General features: G+C 41.3%; 2 protein-coding genes across 2 annotated transcripts in view; one reads left to right on the plus strand and one right to left on the minus strand.

Annotated features, from left to right (window-relative positions):
- The window catches only part of ncln (nicalin), a 12,264-nt gene extending 7,136 nt beyond the window's left edge, over nucleotides 1-5,128 (plus strand). The window contains 6 exon segments of the mRNA XM_035652698.1: nucleotides 509-596; nucleotides 691-729; nucleotides 1,419-1,582; nucleotides 1,713-1,766; nucleotides 1,956-2,034; nucleotides 2,799-5,128. Of these exon segments, the coding sequence (XP_035508591.1) occupies nucleotides 509-596; nucleotides 691-729; nucleotides 1,419-1,582; nucleotides 1,713-1,766; nucleotides 1,956-2,034; nucleotides 2,799-2,861 (487 nt within the window). The 3' untranslated portion in view covers nucleotides 2,862-5,128.
- Nucleotides 4,462-23,224, minus strand: part of cers1 (ceramide synthase 1) — a 26,745-nt gene continuing 7,982 nt past the window's right edge. Inside the window, exons 2-7 of the mRNA XM_035652699.1 lie at nucleotides 15,705-15,864; nucleotides 12,560-12,740; nucleotides 11,418-11,579; nucleotides 11,093-11,240; nucleotides 10,802-10,962; nucleotides 4,462-9,336 (exon numbers count right to left, since the gene is read on the minus strand). Of these exons, the coding sequence (XP_035508592.1) occupies nucleotides 9,294-9,336; nucleotides 10,802-10,962; nucleotides 11,093-11,240; nucleotides 11,418-11,579; nucleotides 12,560-12,740; nucleotides 15,705-15,864 (855 nt within the window). The 3' untranslated portion in view covers nucleotides 4,462-9,293. The remainder of the gene's footprint in view (nucleotides 9,337-10,801; nucleotides 10,963-11,092; nucleotides 11,241-11,417; nucleotides 11,580-12,559; nucleotides 12,741-15,704; nucleotides 15,865-23,224) is intronic.

A 23,224-nucleotide genomic window follows, 5' to 3' on the forward strand; every position in this document is an offset into this window, starting at 1 on the left:
CCCCCCCCCCTCCTCCACCTCTTCCCACCCCACTGTGTCACATCACGTAAAAACTCTTTGCGCACCTTCCATGGAGAGACTGGAGTGTTGTGACCAGTGCATAGTTTACATCGTTCATGACTGTATTTATGCACTTTTTGTCATCGTGTGAGGTTTCGGTTTTCGGTTTCAGAGTGTGGAAGTAACACCTTCATCTTCTCTTTTTTTTTTTTCTTCCCCACTCTCCATTCCTTAATCTTATTCTGCTGCTGTACACATCCCACTCGCTGTCTCTCTGTCTGTTAGTAAACCATTTATCTGCTCTGTGGTGCAGTTTCACGCTTGACCTGTCAGTTGATATTTGCTCATTCTTCTTTCCTCAAACTTTCTGCGTTTCAGCCCACCTGTGTGGAAACGGAGTCTGTGTAATCGGTTTCTCCTCTCTCCCTTGATTCTCAGGGCTTCTGCTTTCTCTCTTGACTTTTTCACTTCCTCTAACTTTCTGCCCACATGTGTTTGTGTCTTACAGGCCTCATGTAGATGTGAAGAAACTTGGCAGGAACACCAAATTGGTAGCAGAGGCACTGGCCAGGGTCATTTATAACCTCACTGAAAAGGTAAACGCACAGATGGAGAAAATGTATCGACACTAGACTTTCCACCTGCTTTCTGACTGTGTTTTGACCTTTTTGTTGTTCCTGTACTACCCAGGGGGCCCCTGGAGACCTGCAGATCTTCACAGAACAAATGGTGAGTCACTAAATTCAGCTGCTCTTAGTCTTCTTGAGTCTGATCCGCCTTTTAAAACCAACATTTGCAGGTACTGCAGTTGAGCTGAAGTTTAAGATTAAACATTTAAATGCATTGTAGGAACTGGAATGAAGCGGTAGTCATCCATCCCTAGGGATCGCTACCAACAGCTCAAGTCTCATCTTACTTATCACTGAAATATTAAGACTATTTGCCAAGGTTTGGTGCTGCAGTACTTGATCGTCCTTCATCTGTTGTTTGTTTCTGTGATACAAGTGAAATCCTCTCAGGTCTGGTTACATTTAACTGAAATATATTATTATATTTATGACAAAATTAGTCTAAAATCAACTAATGAAGCTCTTATGCAGGCAAAATGGTAACAGATCTCTAAAAGAAGATCAGTAGCAACTTTTGGCCCCTATTTCTTGCTGTTTTTATCTGGACAGAATTTGTTTTGACATTTTGATTATTTAGTATTTTATTAATAGTACCCCTTTTTTAAATTAATAGTTAAGGTAATCTACAAGCTGAAAGCTCCCATGTTACTATAAACAAACAGGTATTGCTTTATGTAATAATTGTTCCCAATATTCAGTTTCCTACCTTACTGTCCATCACAGACTCTTAGGTTGTAGTGCTGTACTGTACGCCTGTTGTTGTAATGTTTCCGTCTCTCGGGACGTCAGCAGGTTCAGGAGGAGCAGCTTTCAGCGGTGGTGGACTGGCTCACGGCGCAGCCACGAGCTGCTCAGCTGGTAGACAAAGACAGCAGCGTGGTGTCCACTCTGGAGTATCACCTCGGACACTACCTCAAGGATGTCAAGAGACACTATGTCAAAGCTGACAAAAGGTAAAGAAAAGATCAAAGTACAGTTTTATTATGAAACCAAATGTGAGTGACAGCAGTTCTCTGGATATCATTGAGTTAAACCAGTTGTTGTTTTTGGCGTCAACATTATGTTCTGAACTCTCGTCCTCAGGGATCCAGAGTTTGTATTCTACGACCAGCTGAAACAGACTATGAATGCTTACAGGTTTGTGTTCATGAGCTCCTCTGTAGCGGTGCTTTAGAGCAGTTAATACAGACGTCAGTAAAAGATACAATCCAAAGATTAAAAACAACCATTGCATAATGTCAGAGATCATTTTTTGACTGTTTCTCCTTCACTCCTCTTCTCTCTCTCTAACTCTGTCTCTCCCTGGTGACTCTCTCTACCACTCAGAGTGAAGCCAGCTATTTTTGACTTGTTGCTGGCCGTCTGCATTGCAGCCTACTTAGGGATGATGTATCTGGCTATCCAGGTAAGTCACTGTTCATGCAGTAATGACATGCAGCACAAAGGGTTCCTGGAAAATCTGGAAATTTAAAGACTAGATTCCCAGTTATGGAAACACCTGGAAATTGATTAAAATGACCAAATATCCTGGAAATAATCTATGTTGTGCTGAAACATGTTGCACTGTACTTTAGCCCCTCACTCAGATGTCCTACATAACCTTTAGTGCATATTTAGTTTGAAACTTAACAGTTTGTAGCTGCGCAGTATGACACTTCTAAGTGGGTTAACCAGATGTGAAGTGTTACAGAAAAATGTGTAAAACGCTCCCTTTCACTACATTAATGTTTAAAGCAGCTTTAACAGTTGTTTTACAATAACAATGTGACACCATCACAGTTTCCACATTGTTGTTTGGACAACGTGGAAACAGTGTGATGGTGTAAAAGTGACGAACCTACAGAGAAGCATTGTCCGTGCTCAGGTTGTTTGTTAATTAAGGCCTCACAGACAATGATTAATACATGACTGATGCAACCTTTCTAACTGAATGCTCCTTCTCACTCACCAGTGAGCATTGTGTGAGCATTGTAACACGCCTTAGTAACCTTTTCTTAACTGAGACTTGTGTTTGAAAGCCTGAGAACCGTTACTGTCATTGATAGATGATACCAGTGTTGTTCCATGTCTGGAATAGGCCTGTTTGTGTTCAGATGTTTTGTAGTTCTTCTTGTCTGAAAACACGAAATGAACACCGTCTCATGTCTTGTGGTCCTTTTGTTCTTACAGAACTTCGGAGTCCTGTACAGTGTTGTCCGCAGAATCACCCAACCCAAGACGAAGGCCCACTAAAGGCGCACAACACCATTTTTATTATTTTTTTTCCAGATCCCACCGTTTTTCTCAAATCAAGAAACTTTAGCCAGTAAGAACACAGAAGCTGGGCCGAGCTGCTGTTCTCATGATGGTTTTCAAACCAGCAGAATCACTTTCATCTCCTTCATCCTGATCCACAAACTATGATGTCAGATCCTGTCCTGCTGCCAACTTTAATCCATTTGGTCTCATGGACCAGAATAATCAGGAATCATTTTTTCCACTCTCCCTGTCTTCAGGAACACAGATGTCTTTGTCATTTATTAATGATAATCCCTTTTGTTGGAAATCTTTCATTATAATTTGATTCTTGTGAGGTAGGTAAAGCATTTGTCCACACCTCTCGAGCTCTAGATGAGATTAAGTGAGAGTTTGTGATGTTGCTGTACCGCCAATCGCTCCTCATCCCTACGCTCCCGTATACTGTACGAATGATCATGCTGCCAAACCGACGTCGTGTGTTGTCTCAGGCAGCTACAGGGAGAAACTGACCACACAGAGTTTAGCCCAGACCTTTTCTTTTGTTCAGAGATGTGTTCACCCACCTTGTTGTTAAAGGATAGGCTCGTATTTGTTCAATCTGCGTTCATATAATACCCTTGAATTCTTTCTCTCCACGCTTACCGCTAAGTCCACAGACCTTGTTCTGTGCAGAAATCCCCCCTAACGTTCAGCTGAAGACGGTGAGGCTCCAGCAGCCTCCACATTTTGGTTCCCTGTTTGCTGAAAATATTTAGCATCAGAACGATGCCACTTGGTAACTCTACGTTTTAGCTTCAGGTGAACTTAAGAATGAATTTTGTCTTCCATCCCCCTGGGGTCAAAACCAAGTATTTTCATTATTGACTGATCTGTTTATTAGTTTTCCAATTAATCTATCGATTGCTTTGACTATTAAATGTCAAAATGGTGAAAAATGCACATCACAGGCCTTTAAATAGCGTTTTCTGTCAGACCAACAGTCCAAAAGACCAAAATATAAAACAATATAAAACTAAATGATAAATTACTTCATTGATTAATTGACCATCAAAATATTGGGTGATATATTTTCTGCTATGTTTCTATGGAGACGAGGAATGATCACAGTGAACAATAACTTATACGAGTATTGTGATGAGACGGATGTGAAAAAAATCAGACCTTATCCTTTAAACGCTCAGTGAAACTGACTCCCCTAACACAAATAATGTTTACGAATGAGACGAGTTGTCTAAATAAAATGTGAAGTAGTGTTTAGATAATCCTGATTCCATTGCCTTGTTGTGAACTTATTAAAGAAACATTCATTTGAATAGGAAAAACAATCCTTGCCAAATAATTGTGTTTTTAATCTCCCCCTTTCTTCCATTTAATATATTTCGGTATAGAGATTTAAAACAGACTTCACCTTTTTTTTTGAAGTTTTCCTTCTCGCCTTTTTTTGTAGTCGAAGTTTGTTTTCTGTTGCCGTGGGAACTGGTGTGTCTTATTTTTACTGCTCAAGTCTTTTTCTTTCCTAAATCCTGAATGGATTATGCTGGTGAAGTAAACTCACCTTAAAGCTTGTGTTAAGAAAGGTCATAAGCAACAAACATTTTTTTTCCCCCTTCTGTCTAATCAGAGCATGTGTGTGTGTTGAGTGCGTAAGAGGACAACGTACAACAAATCATGATAAAACTCCCCGTACTCCTGTTTTTATCAGCAGAAAACGTGCTGAATCTGACCTTTTGCTGACTGTAGCAATAATGTGATTTGACTTAATCAGACATTTTTTAAAAGCCTTTCGGTCAAGCCAGCACTGCAGTATTTATACACTGGATGTCTTAAAATTGGGCAATAACACAAAGGGTGTTGGATCAAAGGGGCAAAATATCTCCAAACACACCTAGAATATTAACGTTATGACATGTTGGCGTGTGTAAAACTAATGCAGTGTTTCCTTGACCTTTTATCTGCCCTGGTCTTGCCTTGTTGTGGGTGAATGGTGTTTATTTGCTGTTTTGTATGTTTTCCATGTTACTGCATGACCTCTGACCCACCATCGCCATGGTAACATGAATTTTTATTTACCAACAAGAGGGAAATAGTGTGTGGTACATATAATTTTTTTATTTTTATTTATTGAAAGTTATTTTTAATTTGTGCACTGAAACAAACTCTCCTCTGGTCTGAACTCTGTTTCACCTCATCCACAACACTTGATCTTTGCAATGAAAATATCAGTTGTGATTAAAAAATAAATTAAAAGAAATCACAAGGAACACATCTCTTTTTTTTTTTTTACTGACATGTTTTATTTTATGGGAAAAAAAATGAAACGTTAACATTGGCTGAATGGTATTAAAATTGCATTACAAAAGAGCAAGTACGCGTCTTTATCAAGTGGTCGAATTCAGTTTGAAAAAAACGGGGCAATTTGTATCTCTCACAGCAAGTATCAATGGTCCAAAAAAACATGTATCATTAAAATACACTTTAAATGAATACGTTTTAGTTACTGATTCTTCCCAGAAAGTCATAAAAATTCCCAAATTCTCCCTTCCCCTTTTCTAGTTTTGATCTACTAATGAACAATAAAAATAATACTAATAAATTACAGTGCAATTTATAAGAAATACCTGCAGGGCTCTCCTGCCCGTCGTTCTCTACTAGCTCTCCTCTTCGCTCGTCACCAGTTCCCACAAATACTTGCCTCATAATTTGGGTGGACATTTTGGCACAATCAAACCATTCGTGAGGATACTTTGTGTCATGGTGGAGCGAAGCCTACGGGCCAGTTCAGGCAGACGAGTCATATTCGGTACAAGCCTTTGAAGTACAGCAGCGCCGTCAAAGCTGCTCATCTCATCGTCTCTCCCTGATCTTTGTGCTAATCTTAATGTCTGCAAACGAGGAGTGACTAGGTCAGAGCCTACACACCAAAATACATCCTATGCTGTACTCGACACAAATTCCCTGTAGCCTTTGAAATATTCCTCTCAGTTTAGGAACACTGCTTCTTTTATCTGCACTTCTTGGATTTCTTTTGATCGCGATGTACGGGAACGGGGAGCGACGAGGTCAGAGCGTAGACTCCAAATATTCCTACTTCTCTACTCACTGCAACACATAAACCCACAACAGCCCTTCCCCGATAAGACAGCCTCGTCAATGCCGCTGCTATACTCATCGGTTTGCCAACGCAGCTTCATCATTTCATCGCCACTCCCGGAATCTTCTGCGTGCTGATCTCGGTGTACGCACGATGGGGAGTGACGAGGTCAGAGCCTGGACATCAAACATCACATCTGTACCTTCACATAATTCTGTTCCAGGTGAGTTGTCTGACTGAACCGAGCTTCACGTCCTTCCAACAACTTAAAAAAAACCCAAAGATGACCTGAAATGTAGGCCACGGTTGTATCAAGCATTTAAATAAGAATCAGCCAAATCCATACAAAAAGAAAAATGAACTGACAGCCTCAAAATGTTTTCCCTTCAATTTCAGATAGTTTCGTCCCTTGTGGGTTTGAGTTAGGGGTGGGCGACATGGATAAAATCCTCTCTGCCAATATACATTATTTAATATGATACAGATCTAGATCTGTTGAGCCTACTCTAGTGCACATCTGGAAGTTGCTGCAGCTGTTTTTGGGTAGTAAATACCTGAAAAGACACAGTACTTCAGATGCAAAAAATATATAAAATCCAATATTGCCATAAAATAGCTCATTGATTTACAATGCTCCCCCACAATGGCTGAACACACCCAGAGACGTTAAAAGGATACACACCACGGTATAAACAGTACAGTGAATTTAGATCGTCTGATGGTTCCATTTCTTCATATCGCCCACCCCTGGAAGTAGTTACTCGCTTACACGTCACAGGACTGTTGGTAGTGTGACACAGTGGGAGAGAGGGGGGTCCGACAGAGAGGTTGAGAGATTGAAGGTGGACGTTTTGCACACAGTACCATACCAGACTTTAGGGAAGCGTCACACCTAATCCAGATCACAGGTCTTTGTGGGCCTACTGCAAACTTCACTCCTGTCATCATATAACAAAAATATTAGCAAACTGGATAATCTAGTCTCACAGTTGAGCAGGAAGGACCTCTGAGCTCACTTTCCTCCATATCAGCATGCTAGTAAAACCAGTCAGCCACGGGACTCTGAACGTCTGATATATTACACAGTAACATGTTTTATAAACCGTGTTACTTACAGTACAGATGTATAATGACTACAGTAAAAATTAGTGCGAGCCAGCATTCAGATTAAAAAGGAAGAGAATCTGAGACTGAATCCAGATGTAGAAGAACAAAAACGACTCTCCCTGGTCCCTGGAAACATCTGATTTGAGCAGACTACCACCGACTCATACACAGCAGGAAAAAAAACAACACAACTGGAATACCAACAGTGCTCTCAGAGGAAAAACAACAACAAAAACAGCAGCAATTCAAAAAACAAATCAACAATAATATCCTGAACTACAGCAATAATAGTGATAGTTTAATGTAAAATTAAAAGTTAGTTTGAACTTCCCCCAAGTGTTGACTAGGGGATCGTGGAAGACCAACTAACAAGATCAACTAAAACAGACAGACGCTTCTCCTATGGACAGTCGACATCTGCGGCCTGCTCCAGCAGCACAAGCATGCTGTTCATCGAAACAAGAGCTTGAATTTGATCGAGACGGTAGGAAGAATAGAAACATCCCTTATTTTCCACAGGTGCAGCAGCTGTTTCCACTAACACACACACACAGAGACACACACAGTAAACCAGTGGGATCCAGGGAAGTGAAATAAGTCCCTTTGTAGTATAATTCAATGTGTTGGAATTACAGATGGCACCAAAAAAATCTTCCCGCATGTGGGATTTCTGAGACGAAATAGACTTTAATCTCATTTTTTCCCTTCATGAATGACTTGAGATGTATCTAAAATACCCACGTTTATGTGCCACATGGGGGGGGAGGTTATCACACTGGTTTGTTTGTTTGTCAGCCAACTTTATGTGTGTTCAGTGCTCACAGCTGCTTCAAAAAAGATCACTTTGAGGACATTAATAAAGACATTATGATTACATAGTTAGAGGATTTTTTTCGTCATTGTTTGTTTGTAAGACAATTTCATAGCATATTTCCAAAATCATTCAATGTCATGCATTCCTGAATACCATAATGTGTGCATACATAATGTTTTTTTTATCATACTGATTTTTATCTTTACACAAGTTCTGGGCTACTGTTCCAATTATCTGTGAACCCGATAGCCGCCACCACCCACAAACTGGTTATAAGTGTTATTCAAATTCATATTGTTTTAACAAATTAAATTATGAGGATGATACCCAAACCCAATCAATCAATTCTAGCTATTTGCTGTCATTAAACCAGCAATCAGCTTGTATGCCTTCATGTCAGTGCAGCAACAGATGCTTTGCAACACACAAAGACAAAAAAAATTACAAATAAAATAAAATAAAAGGTTTTTCTATATAAGAATGCCAAGTGAATATTTCTAATGCGTGTTGATCATCAGCACAAGAGATAACAGAAATCAGAGGTGAAATGTTGTGAAAAGAAGGATTTTGAGCTTAAAGTTCGGCTACATCCATACTCTCCGCATCCTGAAACACTTAACACGCGCACATACCGACACACGCCAAAGTGGCTTTTCAATTCAACCTAATGGACGCAGGGAGAGCAGCCAGAGCTGTGTGGTCGCCACCACTAACTTGTGCAATGATATGAAAATCAATACATGTGGTGAAACAGCACCAGACAAAATGCCAGGAAGGCTCTCCTGCATCTCTGCAGCCATGAGAACGATACTGACAACAACGCAGAGGTTCCGATTTTAATCTTTTTTTATCTTTTTCCTTTTTTTTTTGCCTTTTTCTCTTCATGTGTGGAGTCAGAGAGGATGGACGGAGATTGAAGAGAGTGAAGGGGGAAAGGAATTCATTGGGAAACATATTTCACTGACGGCAAACACAGCTCACCCTTATTGTTTACTAAAGGTTAACTGTAGGTCTAAATGTATACAGAACCACTACAGGCCTAAACCTTTTTCTTGTCTGCGGCGCTGTTCAGGGTGATGTTTTGATTATGACACCCTGTACTACTGTATGTGACAAACCCAGTCCAACTCTCACTCAAACTGGTTTGTTTCTACTGAATCTATCTAAAAAAAAAAAAGTCACCTGAAATAAAATTCACAGTGCTCTAATAAAAACAAAATGACAGTGATTAAATGAAATGCTCTAAAACAAATAAAAAGAGTAAAAACTCATTGTGGCCTAAATCGCTATTTTCCTTCTTCTTTTTGTGACACTCTTCCCTTGAGCCACGTTTTGAGCGTGAGCCGTCCGAGGAGGGCATCTCGTCTTGCTTGTACTTGTAGCCTAGTGCCAGGTGGTGGCGATGGAGAGCCTGTTATAGATGCTTGTCCTTGGTGATCCCGTTCTGCACGTGCTTCCTGCGGAGAGAGAGGAGCGAGAGAAAGAGAGAGTCAGGGAGAGGGGAAGGAGCCTCAGTCAGGACGGGAACGAGCAGAAGAGAATGAGCATGTCAGGTGAGGTGATCAGCAGATGTGAGGCATTAGCAGGCAGAGAGGATATCAGCACGGTTCAAGGCCGGGCAGATAAGGAGTGCCACATAATCACATCTCCATATGGTCCCAGGCTCTTTGATCCTATCTACTTGTGAAGGCCGCTGGTTACACAAGGTCAGTGGGAGTTCTGCTCTTTCTGCATCTACACCTGCCTTCATGAGAGGAGACGGCGTCAGTGGGGATAAATTCTTGTGTTCTGCTTGAGTTATCAAATCCTAGACAGCGTCAGCTTTTTTTTCTGTGAATATTGTAAACTAACAGAAGAAGCGAGAGAGACGTCGGGAGTTTCAGTGGTCAAAGGCTAACGTGATAATCCGCAGTAGAAGATAGAGGTACACATGACAGGAGGCTAAAGGCACCTCCTCAGATAAAGACAGAGGGATCCATAACTTCAGATAAAGGCACAGATATCCTTCGGTTTTAGTCAGTTTAGCATTTTCTGGTTTAAAGCTCACTATTGAGCTACTCATTTTGCACATTAGAAGTGACCACTATTACACAATACAATGGCTTCTCTGGAAATATATAAAAGCTCCTCAGATTAAAACTAAATATTTGTAAATGTCGGTATTATTCTACTCATATATCATATATATAGATATATATACTCTTATAATAATTATTATATTAAGTGCTAGGATGGGTTAGGGAAGGATACCAACTACAATAACTCACTGCAAAATACAAATTAATTGTTACTGTAACTTTAAGAGTAAAATCTGAAATAATTTAAATAATTATCAAATTAAAGAAAGGTGTTGTGTGTGCCATTTTTCAACATTAATTCATATTTGTACATTTAAGCACATTTCAATTATGACTTTTATACAGCACAGCATTCGGTTGAAAAGAGACATGATTGTATTTTATAGAGACCGGCCTCTCCTTGTGGCGAATGTTAGCATGCTAAACCAATGTGGTGAACTACATCAGCATGTTAACATTATCACTGTTAGCATATTAGCATGCCGATGTTAAAGCCCCTTTTCCAAAGTACAGAGCTGCTAGCATGGCTTTCACTATTTATGATATATTAATTTTGGTATTATAGCATTAAGTCAGTCATCAGTATTAGAACTTAACACTGGTGTAAAAAAAAACTGCAACAGGCCTACTCTGTTCTTAAAACTATTGATTTACTAATGTGGAAATTGTACAAATAGCACCTTAAACTGCTGGTTCGGTTGCCTGCCAAACCTGCTGCTGGTAAAAACAAACTCAGCATTTACTGTAAAAGTCTGCCAGCAGTTGGCTGCGGGAGGTTTTCCACCCCGAGCTGAGGTCGCTCTGTCAAATTAAACAAATGACAGGGTCTTTAGATGCAGCTCACCCTTGGGCAGAGATGTGATGTCCAGCACCATCATCGTTGTTTTCTGCCTGAGGGACATTGAGCAGACCCGCTGCCGCCTTGCTGCCGTCCTCTTCCTCGTACTCCCTGACATCGTTCAGCTCCTTCATCTTGAGCACCTTCACCACGAAAACCACAATGAACTACACGGGGGAACAGGAAACACAAAGAGATCACATTGTGTTATTTCCATGGCAGGTTTGGTTGAACGGTCAATCAAAATCGACCACAATGCTTTCGGGGTATGAATAAAAAAAACCTGTGTGTCCTCACCAGGAACCAGTAGATGTTCATGAGCAGCAACGTCAGAAGAAGAGCGTTGAAGAAGAAGTAGAAGGGGATGCTGGGGACAGACTGGAGGCTGGACACACATGTGGCATACAGCACTTTGAGAGGGAACCAGTAGAGACGGAACCAGAACCTGAGAGAGATGGAGACAGAAACACAACAGAAACAGAAATGTTACTCATGTTGATCACCATGAGTGAATACGAACCAGACAGACAGTTGAGGCTGTCAAAACAACAAAAAACCGCGACAGACAACAAATCAGACGAGAAGAGAGAGAAAATGAGTCTGTGTGTTTGTTGAGCCTCACCAAGTGATGCTGAAGCTGACAGAGCCCATGTTGGACAGCACGTCGTTGAGCAGGTGATAGCCTCCTCCTCTGGACTTCAGGTAGATGTTGAGCTTGGTGAACTCCAGCTGAATGTCATTGATGTCGTGGAGGAACAACACCAGAATCCCTACGTTGTGGTATCTGAGGGACAGGGTTTGTAAATAAGATATTGTCAGTGAATACAGTCAGCAAAATGCAGTTGAAACATGAAGCAGTTTATTTAAAAGGAATGTTTCTGTTTCAATTCCCAGGTACAAAAAAATCTAAGCATTTTATGCTGAACTGTGACGACCATGGCTCCTATCTCCCCTTTTCTGCAAAATCCATTTATTTTCAGGCAGAAAGCTGAAAGTCTTACGGCCATACACCGCTCTGTATTATACCGGTGTGTCAATGTTAATGTTTGATTAGTTAAAAATAATTATAATAACAAACAAACCAAGTACATTTTGGTTTATTTTGTGTGCTACTATGGACTACTATTACCAAAGTGTAGTTCATCACACATATGACTCATGGCTGTGTCTGCTGTATATCCTGGTGTGGTCATATCAGGCTGAAACCTGGCAAATGAAGCCAACATGGAAATAAGAAAAACTGCAGTTCCTTGAACGACCACTTGAGACTGGAAGTGACTCAATATAATAAAATGCCCTTTACAAATTTACAGCAGAAATAAACATGTTTACAGCCTGGTACAAAAACGGTTTCAGTCTCTATAGCTAATTTCCCCTGTTCGTGACAACTGTACAAAGGTTCATTTTTGTACAACTCACCATTTAAATAATATTAAGGTTTAAAGTTCTGCATAATTAAGGGCGTGGCCGCCTTGAGTGTCTGGTGGGGGCCATCACAGGGGGCTGTTTAAGTAACCAGGCTTCATTCAGCCCACGTCAGCCCTACCCACACTCCACCTCTTTGCCCATTTTTGAATTTTTCGGACCACAGTGAGCTCCTTATGGGTGACGTCCATTTCTAATCATACACTCTGTGGGTAATATGAATAAACTGAATGGTAGGAAATACCATCTACTCAATAAGACCTGCTGATTGTTTTATGTCCGCCCGAAACTTAAAGGGTCAATCAGATCTTTTAGACTTCATCATCAACATAAAATTACCTGAAGGCGTAGGAGAAGCTAATGAGTGCCAGTGTGATGATGTGGTGCACCACCATGACAGCGGAGTCCTTTCTCCATGCGTCCATGTAGACTGTAGCATAGATGGAGTGGCCGTAGAAGCTTCCCTGGATCAGGTAGGCTATGGCGATGTCTACAGGCACTAACATACCACTTTTCCAGTCTGGACAAACAGATAGAAAATGTGAGAAGAGGTTAGGAGTCTGATACACACTGAGAGGACACTGAACTCACCAACTTCATTTAGCTGAAGTCATGAACAGTGGCAGTAGACTGTAGATACAGTCTTACTTTTTGTTTGATTACCACCACCAAAGAGATATGTTTTCATTCATGTTCCTGTGTCTGTTAGCAGGATACATCAAAAAGTGGATTCAATAATGCTACAATGTGACCAATAATAAAACACTTAATAATGTACATCTATGTTTTCATCCTTTTTCCAACAAAACTTTATAGGAGTTTAAAGTTTATAGTAGAAATGTTCGCCAAAGTTGGTACATACAACATGTGGATGAGCCTGCCACACTGTACCATTTTACTTATTTCACAAAAACAACCATGAATAAATTTGATGACATTCTGTCAATAGGTGGCACTATAGCAACATGATACATTTTAAAAAAAGCCATAACTCAGTGACCTTCACTCTCTTAAAACTGTATATAAATCATCCATGTGCAGTTTTTGTAATAAATTATCAGCTAGTCACCATTAATGCATTTTGATACAGGTCGGAATCCAGATGCAGATTAAAAATGTAAAATCTTTTAAATGTAGAGTTATGCAGCCTTTGGCAGATGTATGCATGCACTCCCTGAGAGCTTTCTTGTACGTATTGTACTGTGTATTCTGTTTTCATGTTAGTTGTAGCTGGACGATATACCGTATGAAATTGTTTAAAATATTTTGTTTGGAAGAAGAAGCAGTGTTAAAGTTGTTGGCATATCTCTTCTGTTTTTACTACGTTACAGTATAAAAACATATTTTTGCATTCTCAGCCCTTCACATACTGGATCCTTTTGTTGGGGCCAAGACAACCTCAAATCCTTCAGTACGTACATGATAGCATTAAAATGTTTCTATATTCTGTGTAGACCTATATAAAGACCTCGTCATGCAAAAAAAGACAAAAAAGAAAAAGAAAAAACGTGATATACTGTGAAACCTACAGAATCTAAAAAAATACTGTGACACAAATCTTTGGTCATACTGCCCAACACTAGACTGTATCCTCAATATCACAGCGTTGGAAACAGGCACAAGACACGAGGCATATTTATTCCAGACTCACTGCTTATCAGTGCAAGCTCAAGTGGAGGAGGCGGTTGTCTGTTGGCAAAAGTTTAGATGACACAACTCACAAAAAACTCAAGCGTAGTGAAAATTAATTAAAACCGAGATTTAGATACAAAGTTAAGCATGGTTCAGCAGCTGAATGGCCCATTTCAAATAGGCACATGTTTTTAAGGTGAATAAATCTACAAAATAAAAACCTACACATTCATTTGCATTCACATTTACACATACATTTAAAAATGGTCATCTTTAATTTAAAGACACTTAACATACTGCTAATGTGCCTATAGGTCCAAGCTACAGAGAGTAACGGAGGATTTATCTTGTGTAAAAGATGAACATGTTGTATACACAGCTGGATCATTATCGTTATATACACACACGTTTGGACACATATACATTACAACCAATATCTCCAGATACTGAGCTATATACAGTGACTTCCGGGGATGGCGGGATACCAGATCTAAAAAGGTCAGCTGGGGTAGTTAATATGGGGAGGAGGCTGCCGGGATCAGGTTTAACCTCTGGAGAATTAGAGAGGGTTTCTAAAGTACCGTAAGCAAAGCTGGCCAAATGTATGTTGAGGCTACTAGGCGAGCTCATGTCTCAGATCAGATGTTGGACGGAAACTTTCTCCTCCGATGTTTGAGTGAGGTTTGTGTCTCCTGGGATGGGGTTACGTTGGGGCCTTGTGTAATGTTTATTGATTGGTCCTTCCGTCATTAAACATTGAGAAGAAGGCTGCTAGATGGATCACAACAGAAGAGCTGCCAAGGGGAGGCATGGGAACTGGAGACTTGTTTTTTCTCCTGGAGACTAAAGCTTTTATTTTTTTTTTCTCTTTCCTTTTTTCTTCAGAATACAGACATTCTTCCCCTCCTCGCTTCTGCCACTGTGTTACTTTGATTTCTCCTAATACTGCAAATTCTTTACTTGTCTTTTTAGCTTCACATCTCCCTCTCTCTCCCTAACAATCCAGCCACATTACATTGCCTCTGTACACATCTCAGGCTGACAGCTATTAGAGGTGAACCTGGCGCTGTCAACCAGCCTTTGCTTGCTCCACTCAGAGCGATGGAGTTGGACCGGAGCCGCTGACACCTCCGAGTCTGATGGATGGGGCAGAGAAACTATAAAAGACATTTCTGGATTATAAGTGGAATCCCCATTACACATTTATCCTCCATTAGCAAGTTCTCAAGTCATGACTCTATTCTCCATTAGGTACAATTATGCTAATCATTTCTTTTAATTGCTGGGTCAAAACTTTGCTCTCATTTGGATTGTTTGGATTGTCCTTTTGATGACTATGAAAAGAATATAACTTGAACTCTTAATGTTGGTCCAGTGGTGATAATAAACCTCTTTGGGGTTTTGTATCTCATTTATATCAGCATCACTCAGGTTAACTGGGAAGAGTGATCAAATCAAGGCGTAGGATATGCATGAACCACCAGGCTGCATATCCTGTAGACACTGCTGGAAAAATCTCTCTATTTGAATACTCAAAGTAGCATTTTACCCCCACAGAGTCTCTAGCGGATCAGACTGCACTGCCTGCTGTTTCATGAGATTAAAATGACTTCAGCTCCTTATCTACCCTCAGAGGTTAGGTAAGAAAGAAACTGACTCTGTTACAGTGCTATTAAACACACTTCTTCTGAGATCAGAATTGATCTAATATAGACCAGATTCAAACGCTGAAAAGAAAATATAAGTAGTTAATCCAATCTCAGTATTTAAACCATTAAAAGGTCATTCAATTAACAGATCCCAAAGAGGATTAATGCATTACAATATCTGTTCACACTGTTGTGTATCTTACTGTAGAAGACAGAGGGCGGGTCATGGAAATAGGAGTAGGAGGTAAAGAAGAGCAGGTAGGTGGTGTATGACCACGACATGGTGTAGAAGACCAGCTTCCACGCGCTCTCCGGCATCTTGGCAGCATCTTTGGGCATCAGCCTCCACCACTGTGCTAGAGGCTGCAGGGACAGAGCAGAGAGAGAGGAACCACAGTCAGAGCAGAGGAAGTACGAGGTGGTCACACACACTTCAGCTCGGTGAACTGCTAGGAGGCCTCTGGACGCAATGACTGATTAATTTAGAGGGTGTTCTCTTACCGAAGGCTCTCAATTCAAGATGTGCGGTAAAGCAGACAATTCTGTTAATGCACTTGTTGTGGCTTCTGTGCCGAGATGAAATCACTTTGGATGCTTGTAAATAAGTTTAGTTTATGTTGTTCCATGATATAATGGTTACGTAAAAAAAAAAAAGAAAAGAAGACTTGAATATTATAAAAACCACATCTTACAACAGAAAGAATGAGCCGGGACATTCGGAGAGAAATCCTGGGTCGGATTCTTTCTGGACCACAGATGTTTTTTATAGGGAATGTAGCTGTTGCAACAACTCGAGGCACATTTTTCTAAACTAATAAACACTGGCTACAGAAAACAAATGGGCCTTAATGGAAGTTGGTATATTTTAGCGGGAGAGACTGTACAGAGATTCTACAGTGTGGACAATGACAAAATCCTCTACACTTAAAGAGCTATTAAAAACATCAGATGATTGTTAAATCATTTATATAGTGGTTTATATTGAGACGTCGATATAAAGTGTAAGACGACCCACTTTTGGCCTGTCGCCAGCGCTACTGACAGTGTCAGGATGTCGTTTAGATGCTAGATTACAGATACAGAGGCTGTTGCATATACAAAGTAATACAAGTATTGAACTCAAATAACACTAACATATGTGCTCCCTTCCACTCTTCCTGACAGACGTGTACACCCACCATCGTCATGAAGCTAGAGTGCATTATAATCATGTGACCGTCTGCCCACAGGAGCCTTTCACAAGTCTGCTTATGGTTTTCTATGTACGCAGAAATAGAGGAAGTCGAAGAGAAGGCTTCTGATGCAGCCTGATAACGTGACCCCACCTACTCGCTGGTGGGGCCACGTTATCTTCCTCCGTCCCCCTCCCTCATCTTACTGTCTGTTGTTGAAGATATAACAGTGACAATACATTCCCATCACAGGCAAACATATAAAGAGAAACACACATACGCACACACGGAGGCAGAAAGACGAGGAGAGAGGTAAAATACGTGAGACAGGTACGTCAGTTAGGCAGCAAGACAGGCAGGTGTACAGTGTTTCATAGCTGTGCCAAGACAGGAAACCAAACCCAGCTCACCGCCTCATAAGCAAAATGCCACACACGCACACACGCGCCACTTTGGAAGGCAATGAAATGGTGTAACAGGAGGCGGGAAAGTGAAAGTTGCCGGTGTCAGTGATACAGTACATCTCAGTCAGTTGTTACCAAGCAGCTAGTCTACAGGACATAATCCGAGAAGGCTCGCTGACCGATTACATGACAAATTAATGGAGGGAGACTTGCCACAGCTAAATGTCTAGTAAAGTCACGTTCGCAGCGATTCATAAAACCTTTTTCTGCCTGATACGTTTCCTGTTTGTGTGTCTCCTCTCTGTTTTTCATTCTTTTTCTCTTTATTTCTCTCTGCCCTTTTTCTCTGTTTCTGTCTCTTTTTCTGCTGTTTTCTGAACTTGATTGAGTCACTGCGTCACACACAAAGAGTCAAAATAAGACAGGGAAGGAAGTTGACGGGGGCCACGCCGATGTGAGATAACGTGTGACGGCAACAGACACATGTAGAAAAAGATGGAGGCATCCAGGGTGCAGCACATGTCCCCAGCCCGGGCTGCTGATTGGTCGAGGCTGTGGTGACATGTGGTGTGTGTTCAGTAAATCATGACACTCACACACACACACACATTGTTTTAAGTCTCTCAGTACATCTGTATCAGTCCCTCTCTATCAGCCCTCCCATCCTCCGTCGCCCCTTCTCTCCCCCTTCTTTCCCCATTATTTGTCACTCTTCCCAGCTCCCTCGTTCTTTCTCTCTCCACCCCTGCGTCTCCCCCCTGCCTGCAACATTTATTTATAGAAGCCAGCTGTCAGTACACAGCATACCCCCTCAGTCTTCCACCACATCAACTCTTCCAATACACAAAAACATAAACCTACGCACAGTCACAAAGGGTGAAACACACTAGTGCTTGACACAGATTACACCAGCCATGCCTCTGCAGCTCATATCTTACTTGTTGATCACTATTACTGCTGTCTCACTGCTGGTACATCTCCTAATACATACTCTTACATATCTGTTCTATATACCTCTATATTCTTCTACTCACTGTTTCACTCTGTCCTGTTTGAACACCTCCTGTGCCATTTCCTCTGTTATCTAAGCTGTATATAGCTACGTTCACACTGCAACTGAACTCCTTCGAGTAGTGACAGAGTGTCAGCCGCATTTTACAACCATTGTGGTAATGTGCAGTTTTTAGGTAGGTAGTGACAGTTAATGTGAGTTTCTGCAGTACTGCAACATAATTCTGTGTATGGCATTTACCGTACTGGCTGCAAGTGTTGCTATACTTTGGAAAGTTGAGGAATAACACTGGAAAACTATTTACAGAGGAAGTCAAAAAGGAATGCCAAACACCTAAAACAATTAAAAACTGAAAAGAGAGAGTCACAACAGACAAAAACTGGTTGTCACCACTTACAGCCATTATTCTTGGATCTTGAGAAGGTACAAGCTGACATTCCTAGTACACTAGATTACAATTTATTGACAATATGAAAGTAATTGTGATAGTAACTTGGAGAGCTGTCAAACTCTTTTCTGATAGTAACATAAACCGTCTGACGACATCTGATAAGCTCTCATAATCATAGTACTATTACTCAAACTTGACTTCCTGGATCATATTTCCACCTCTAATCAGTACCGGTAGCACACCCCCCCACTAAAGAAGACCCATGCATTTCTTAAGGCAGTCTGGATTATCACACAGAATCACTGTAGACTAATAAGATTTTTCGTGATTACATCCAGTTTCAATGTCTAAACCATTGCTGTTACTAAACCACAAAGTCTGTGCAAGGTCTGTTAAAAAGCAGGGTGCAAATGTGTCCTCTGCTGTTGGCAGTGGCAAGACCTGGCACCAAGGATAGGTTCAGTTACGGGTATGTGTTGAGGAAGTGGTACGTTTTTTGCTTCCTGACTAATTTTGGACAGATATGGTCTTTTTATATTCCGGTCCTGACCTTTAAGCAACCAAAACTACAACGTGGGGACAAAAATCTTTGTTTCAAATGCAGATTCTGAGAGATTATATAACAGCCTGCCAATGTCTCCATTCTTGTTTCTCTGTGCCAGCCAGCCCGCCATCACACTGGGTCCTATCCACCCGCTCTATCTATCTACCCTTTAGTTTTCTATGCCAGCCTAAAGAGTGGGGGTATAGTGGGTCAAGGACACTGAGATAATCCACTCGTCCTCCGGCGGATAAATGACAGGGCCTTGAATTACACTCAGCTGGGACCTACGGCCATTCAACAGCTCCCCCATCGCTTCCTCTCTCTCTCTCTGACAGACAGACTCTGGCTGAACTCGTTCTCTAGCTCGGGGCATCGCTGAATTTCTTTTCACTGTCTGCTTAGAGAAGCAGTCCTAAAACAGAAGGAGAAAAAGGAAATTATAGAGGCAGAAGGGAAAGAGTCAGCGTGAAAGAGACTTCACGACAAATAAGTGGTTCCCTTAGCAACCGTGCAGGGATGCTGGCAAAGCCGTACAGTGTGGCTACAAACTCCCTCCGTCCACTCCAGTCCTTCCTCATCCGTCCCCCTCATCTGCAGCTGCACCCCACTGCTCTCCCTTTCACCCTCCACTCTCTAAAAGTGCTCTGCCCCCACCCTTCTCTGCCCTTCCTGGAAGCAAGTGATGAGAGAGGAGAGAGGGTGAATGGACTCCACTGGCCTGTTGCATAAGGAGGTAAACTGGGCCAGTGAGTTAGGATGCTGGCTCGTGTGTGGATCTGTTCAATAAGCCTCTCGCTCTCATTCACCCTCTTTCATTCCTTTAGCTCTGCCTGGCTTCGATCTCTCTGTTAATCTGACGTCACTCTGTCCATCTCAGTGTCACTTTTAAACCCAATTCTGTCATGGATTCCCTCTGTTCGCTTTACATCTTTTTCCAGACGGGGGCCAAATAGGATTTACAAAGGCTAATCCAATGGATGGCTGGAGTTTTAGACTATATTTATATATGCAATAAATATAGCCTGTGATTAAGAATTTATACGACACTATTTGAGGTGTTTTCTAGACTTTTCTGGTTCTCTAAGTAGGTTAGGATGCCATTTTCCTCCTACATCAAATATCCCCTTCTTTACAAATCTATTCTGCTTCACTCCAAATAGAATATGTGCCTCTGTGAAGAGAAAATGATCTCCCCCCACCCTCACATCTCCCCCCACCCTCACATCTCCCCCTTGTTCTTAAGAAGGTGAGTGGACAGCTGTCAGTGGGGATAAAGCTCTTGGCTCAGATGGAGGCAGAAGGATCCAGAGAGTTGAATTTCTATATCGTAGAGAACAACTCTGACATGTGCTGGTTTGTTGGTTTCCCACATGACAGGAATGACATGATGTTATGGTGTTCCTTGTCTCAATTATGTTTGGGAGGTTGCTTACAATGTTAAAATACTGATTTACCAACAAATGGTGCTAAAATCTTTCAAATCAAACTGTACATTGTTTTCAGTTTCAGTAGCCTGACAGTCAGACAATGTTACCATATTGCTTCACCTTATTCAATCTGACATTGTGTTCAAATTAACCGATACCAATCCACAGTGAGTGAGAACTGCCAATGTCATTTTTCCGTTGGCAGGGAGGCTTTGGTCGTGCTCGCTGGGAGAAGTTGAAATTTTTCACATTGATCATCTAATTATGTTGATTTAGACCAACGCTGCTGTACAAGTTCTTTTAAGTCTACACCTTGTACAGCAGCGTTGGTCTGATCACGTCCCCATCTCACCTGTTTACCTCTGATTGGTCGAATGAACGGGCTTCACACCTAATGAATAGCTGAACGTGTATCTGAGGTTTAGTACAAAGGTTTCCCTCAGAGGCCTTCAAATAGTTAGTTTACTGGTGGAAGACTTTTATGTAAAGTAGAAACATGGAAGTCAACGAACAGCTTTAACGGCTTAACACAGAAACAGGCTTTATCACAGTTCCACAGACACGGCAAAGGAGAGCAAATCAGCAAACAGTGACGCTGCTATCTGTGTGATAAAATATCAGTAGTGTGGGATTAAAGTCACGTCAAGAAGTGTGGGGCAACACTGAGGCCCATAACGCATTCACAACCCCCCACCTAAACAGGGCAGGGCTCATGGATCAAACAGCATGTGATGTTTTTTGTCGTTCTGCGTTGCGTTGTGGCTGCATCGCCGGCCCAAGACTCTGTCCAACCCTGCTGGGATACTGATAGCACTGAAGCAAGAGACAGCCTGAACATTTCAACTTGATTTGATTAAAAATACACGATGAGACGCGGCCGCCGCTGAGCAAACTAATTTGCACAATAGTACGTGACTGAATGAGCACCCACCTTGCATCCATGTGTGAGTAAATAACCCCAATATACGACCGACAGTCTGCTGCAGCTGTTGTCTGTAGTGGCATGTGAAAAAACACATCTTCTGAAACATTTGACCTCGCTCTTTTAGTGCAATGGGACTCTCCAAGAACTGCACATTAAGCACATTTTCAGGCCCCATTCTGAGTTTCACTTTGTGACTCTACAAGGTGAACTACCGTGCACCCCACACACTTTGTAAAAATGTGGGCTGAGCCCTTACCGCAGCGGCCCGGGTTCGATTCCACCCTTCTCTCTACCCCCTCTTCTGTCAATCTTGTGTAAAATCTAGCTAGAAGTTCAAGGTGTTTTTACGAAAGCAGATCATGACAAATGCAACAAATATCACATGAAGACAACATCTTGAATATTAAGAAACACAGCACTGAAGTCTTTGAATCTGTTGTAAGTCGATTTGTATGGCAACTATTAAACGCATGAGCTGTCACAACAGGGGAACTGCCAAAGACCTATCTTAAGTCTAAATTAAACGTTCAATGGTTTCAGTTCCTCTTGTATAAATACATTAAATATATTCAAATAAAGAATGGGTTTAAAGCCTTTCTGTCTTGTATGTGTGAGCACCCACCCAGCACATATGTGTCACAGTTTGAGTGTGAGAGAGAGAGAGCAGGTGTATGTGTTCGGAGCAGGGCTGGCCTATTAGTTGATCCCAGTGGAGGCATCATTAACCCTATACTTGGTCTTGTCAAATTAACGCCTGGAGCATCAAAGTAAATGAACATGGCCTTCACAACAAAGGGATTAAACTAAAACATATAATCATGTACACCACTACTATTACATGGTTGTGAAGCAGCATTATGTTTCCTAAATAATATCACACATTAGCAACTTTGTCCTTCTTTTTTAGGCAGGTTATTTATGTGTATAGAGTTGGTCTCGGCTTGTCAAAATGTTTTTGCTAGTACTAAACATTTTGTTACACCTTAACATAGTGATGGCTGTGAGGTGATCACCTGCTGTACCACACTGACCCTCTCTAACACATCATTGTAATGAGTAGTACAAAGTAGTACAAAGAGCTTTGATCTGGTGTGAGATGTATCTTGTTTTAGTTTTCCTTCGGCTTAGTTATCTGTGGCTACACCAACGTTCACAAAGGCTAATGCTGCCTGACACAGAGCAGGAGAGACGGCTGTGAGAAATGCCGGCTGGGCACCTCATTCAGATTTAATCAAAACTTAAAATGCAGGTTCCTTCTCATGTTGAATACATGATAGGCAACTGTACTGTGAAAAACAACAAGAATGTCTTGAGATGATTAGAAAAATGTATCACGTTCTTGGCATTGGTTAATTCGTCTTTAAACATTCATTTCCCGACCATGCTGTTACATTTTGGCTGAAGATGGTACATTTGTCCACTCGGCAGGGACAAATGGGACATTATTTTTCTACCTTGTTACATTTGCTCAGACAACATCAACCTTGGGATGCGTGTGGTCATATGTTTTTTATTCGTGTCAGATGACTACCATACTGAAGTATATAATTATCATAGTGCTGTCTCTGCCGTTATATATGTTCCCACACTGCAGAAGGATCAGAGCCTTTGTGAACACAATGCAATCTCATATTCTCTCTAATTCTGGGATGGTTAAAGCACCAGAAAGAGAGTGGAAAAATAAGAGACATAAAGGTACGGGCTCAGTGAAGTGTTAAGATATTCACTCAAGCTGCTCCCTGACCAGGCTGATAGCTAGGAGACATATGGCTGTCATTCATAATGCACTACCCAATGCTATTTGGCAACACAAGGAGAATGAGGAGTGACTGACTGTGTGTGTGTGTG

This window comes from Morone saxatilis, unplaced genomic scaffold, assembly GCF_004916995.1.
Source record: "Morone saxatilis isolate NCDOM2014 unplaced genomic scaffold, NCSU_SB_2.0 Contig12, whole genome shotgun sequence".
NCBI lineage: Eukaryota > Metazoa > Chordata > Actinopteri > Moronidae > Morone > Morone saxatilis.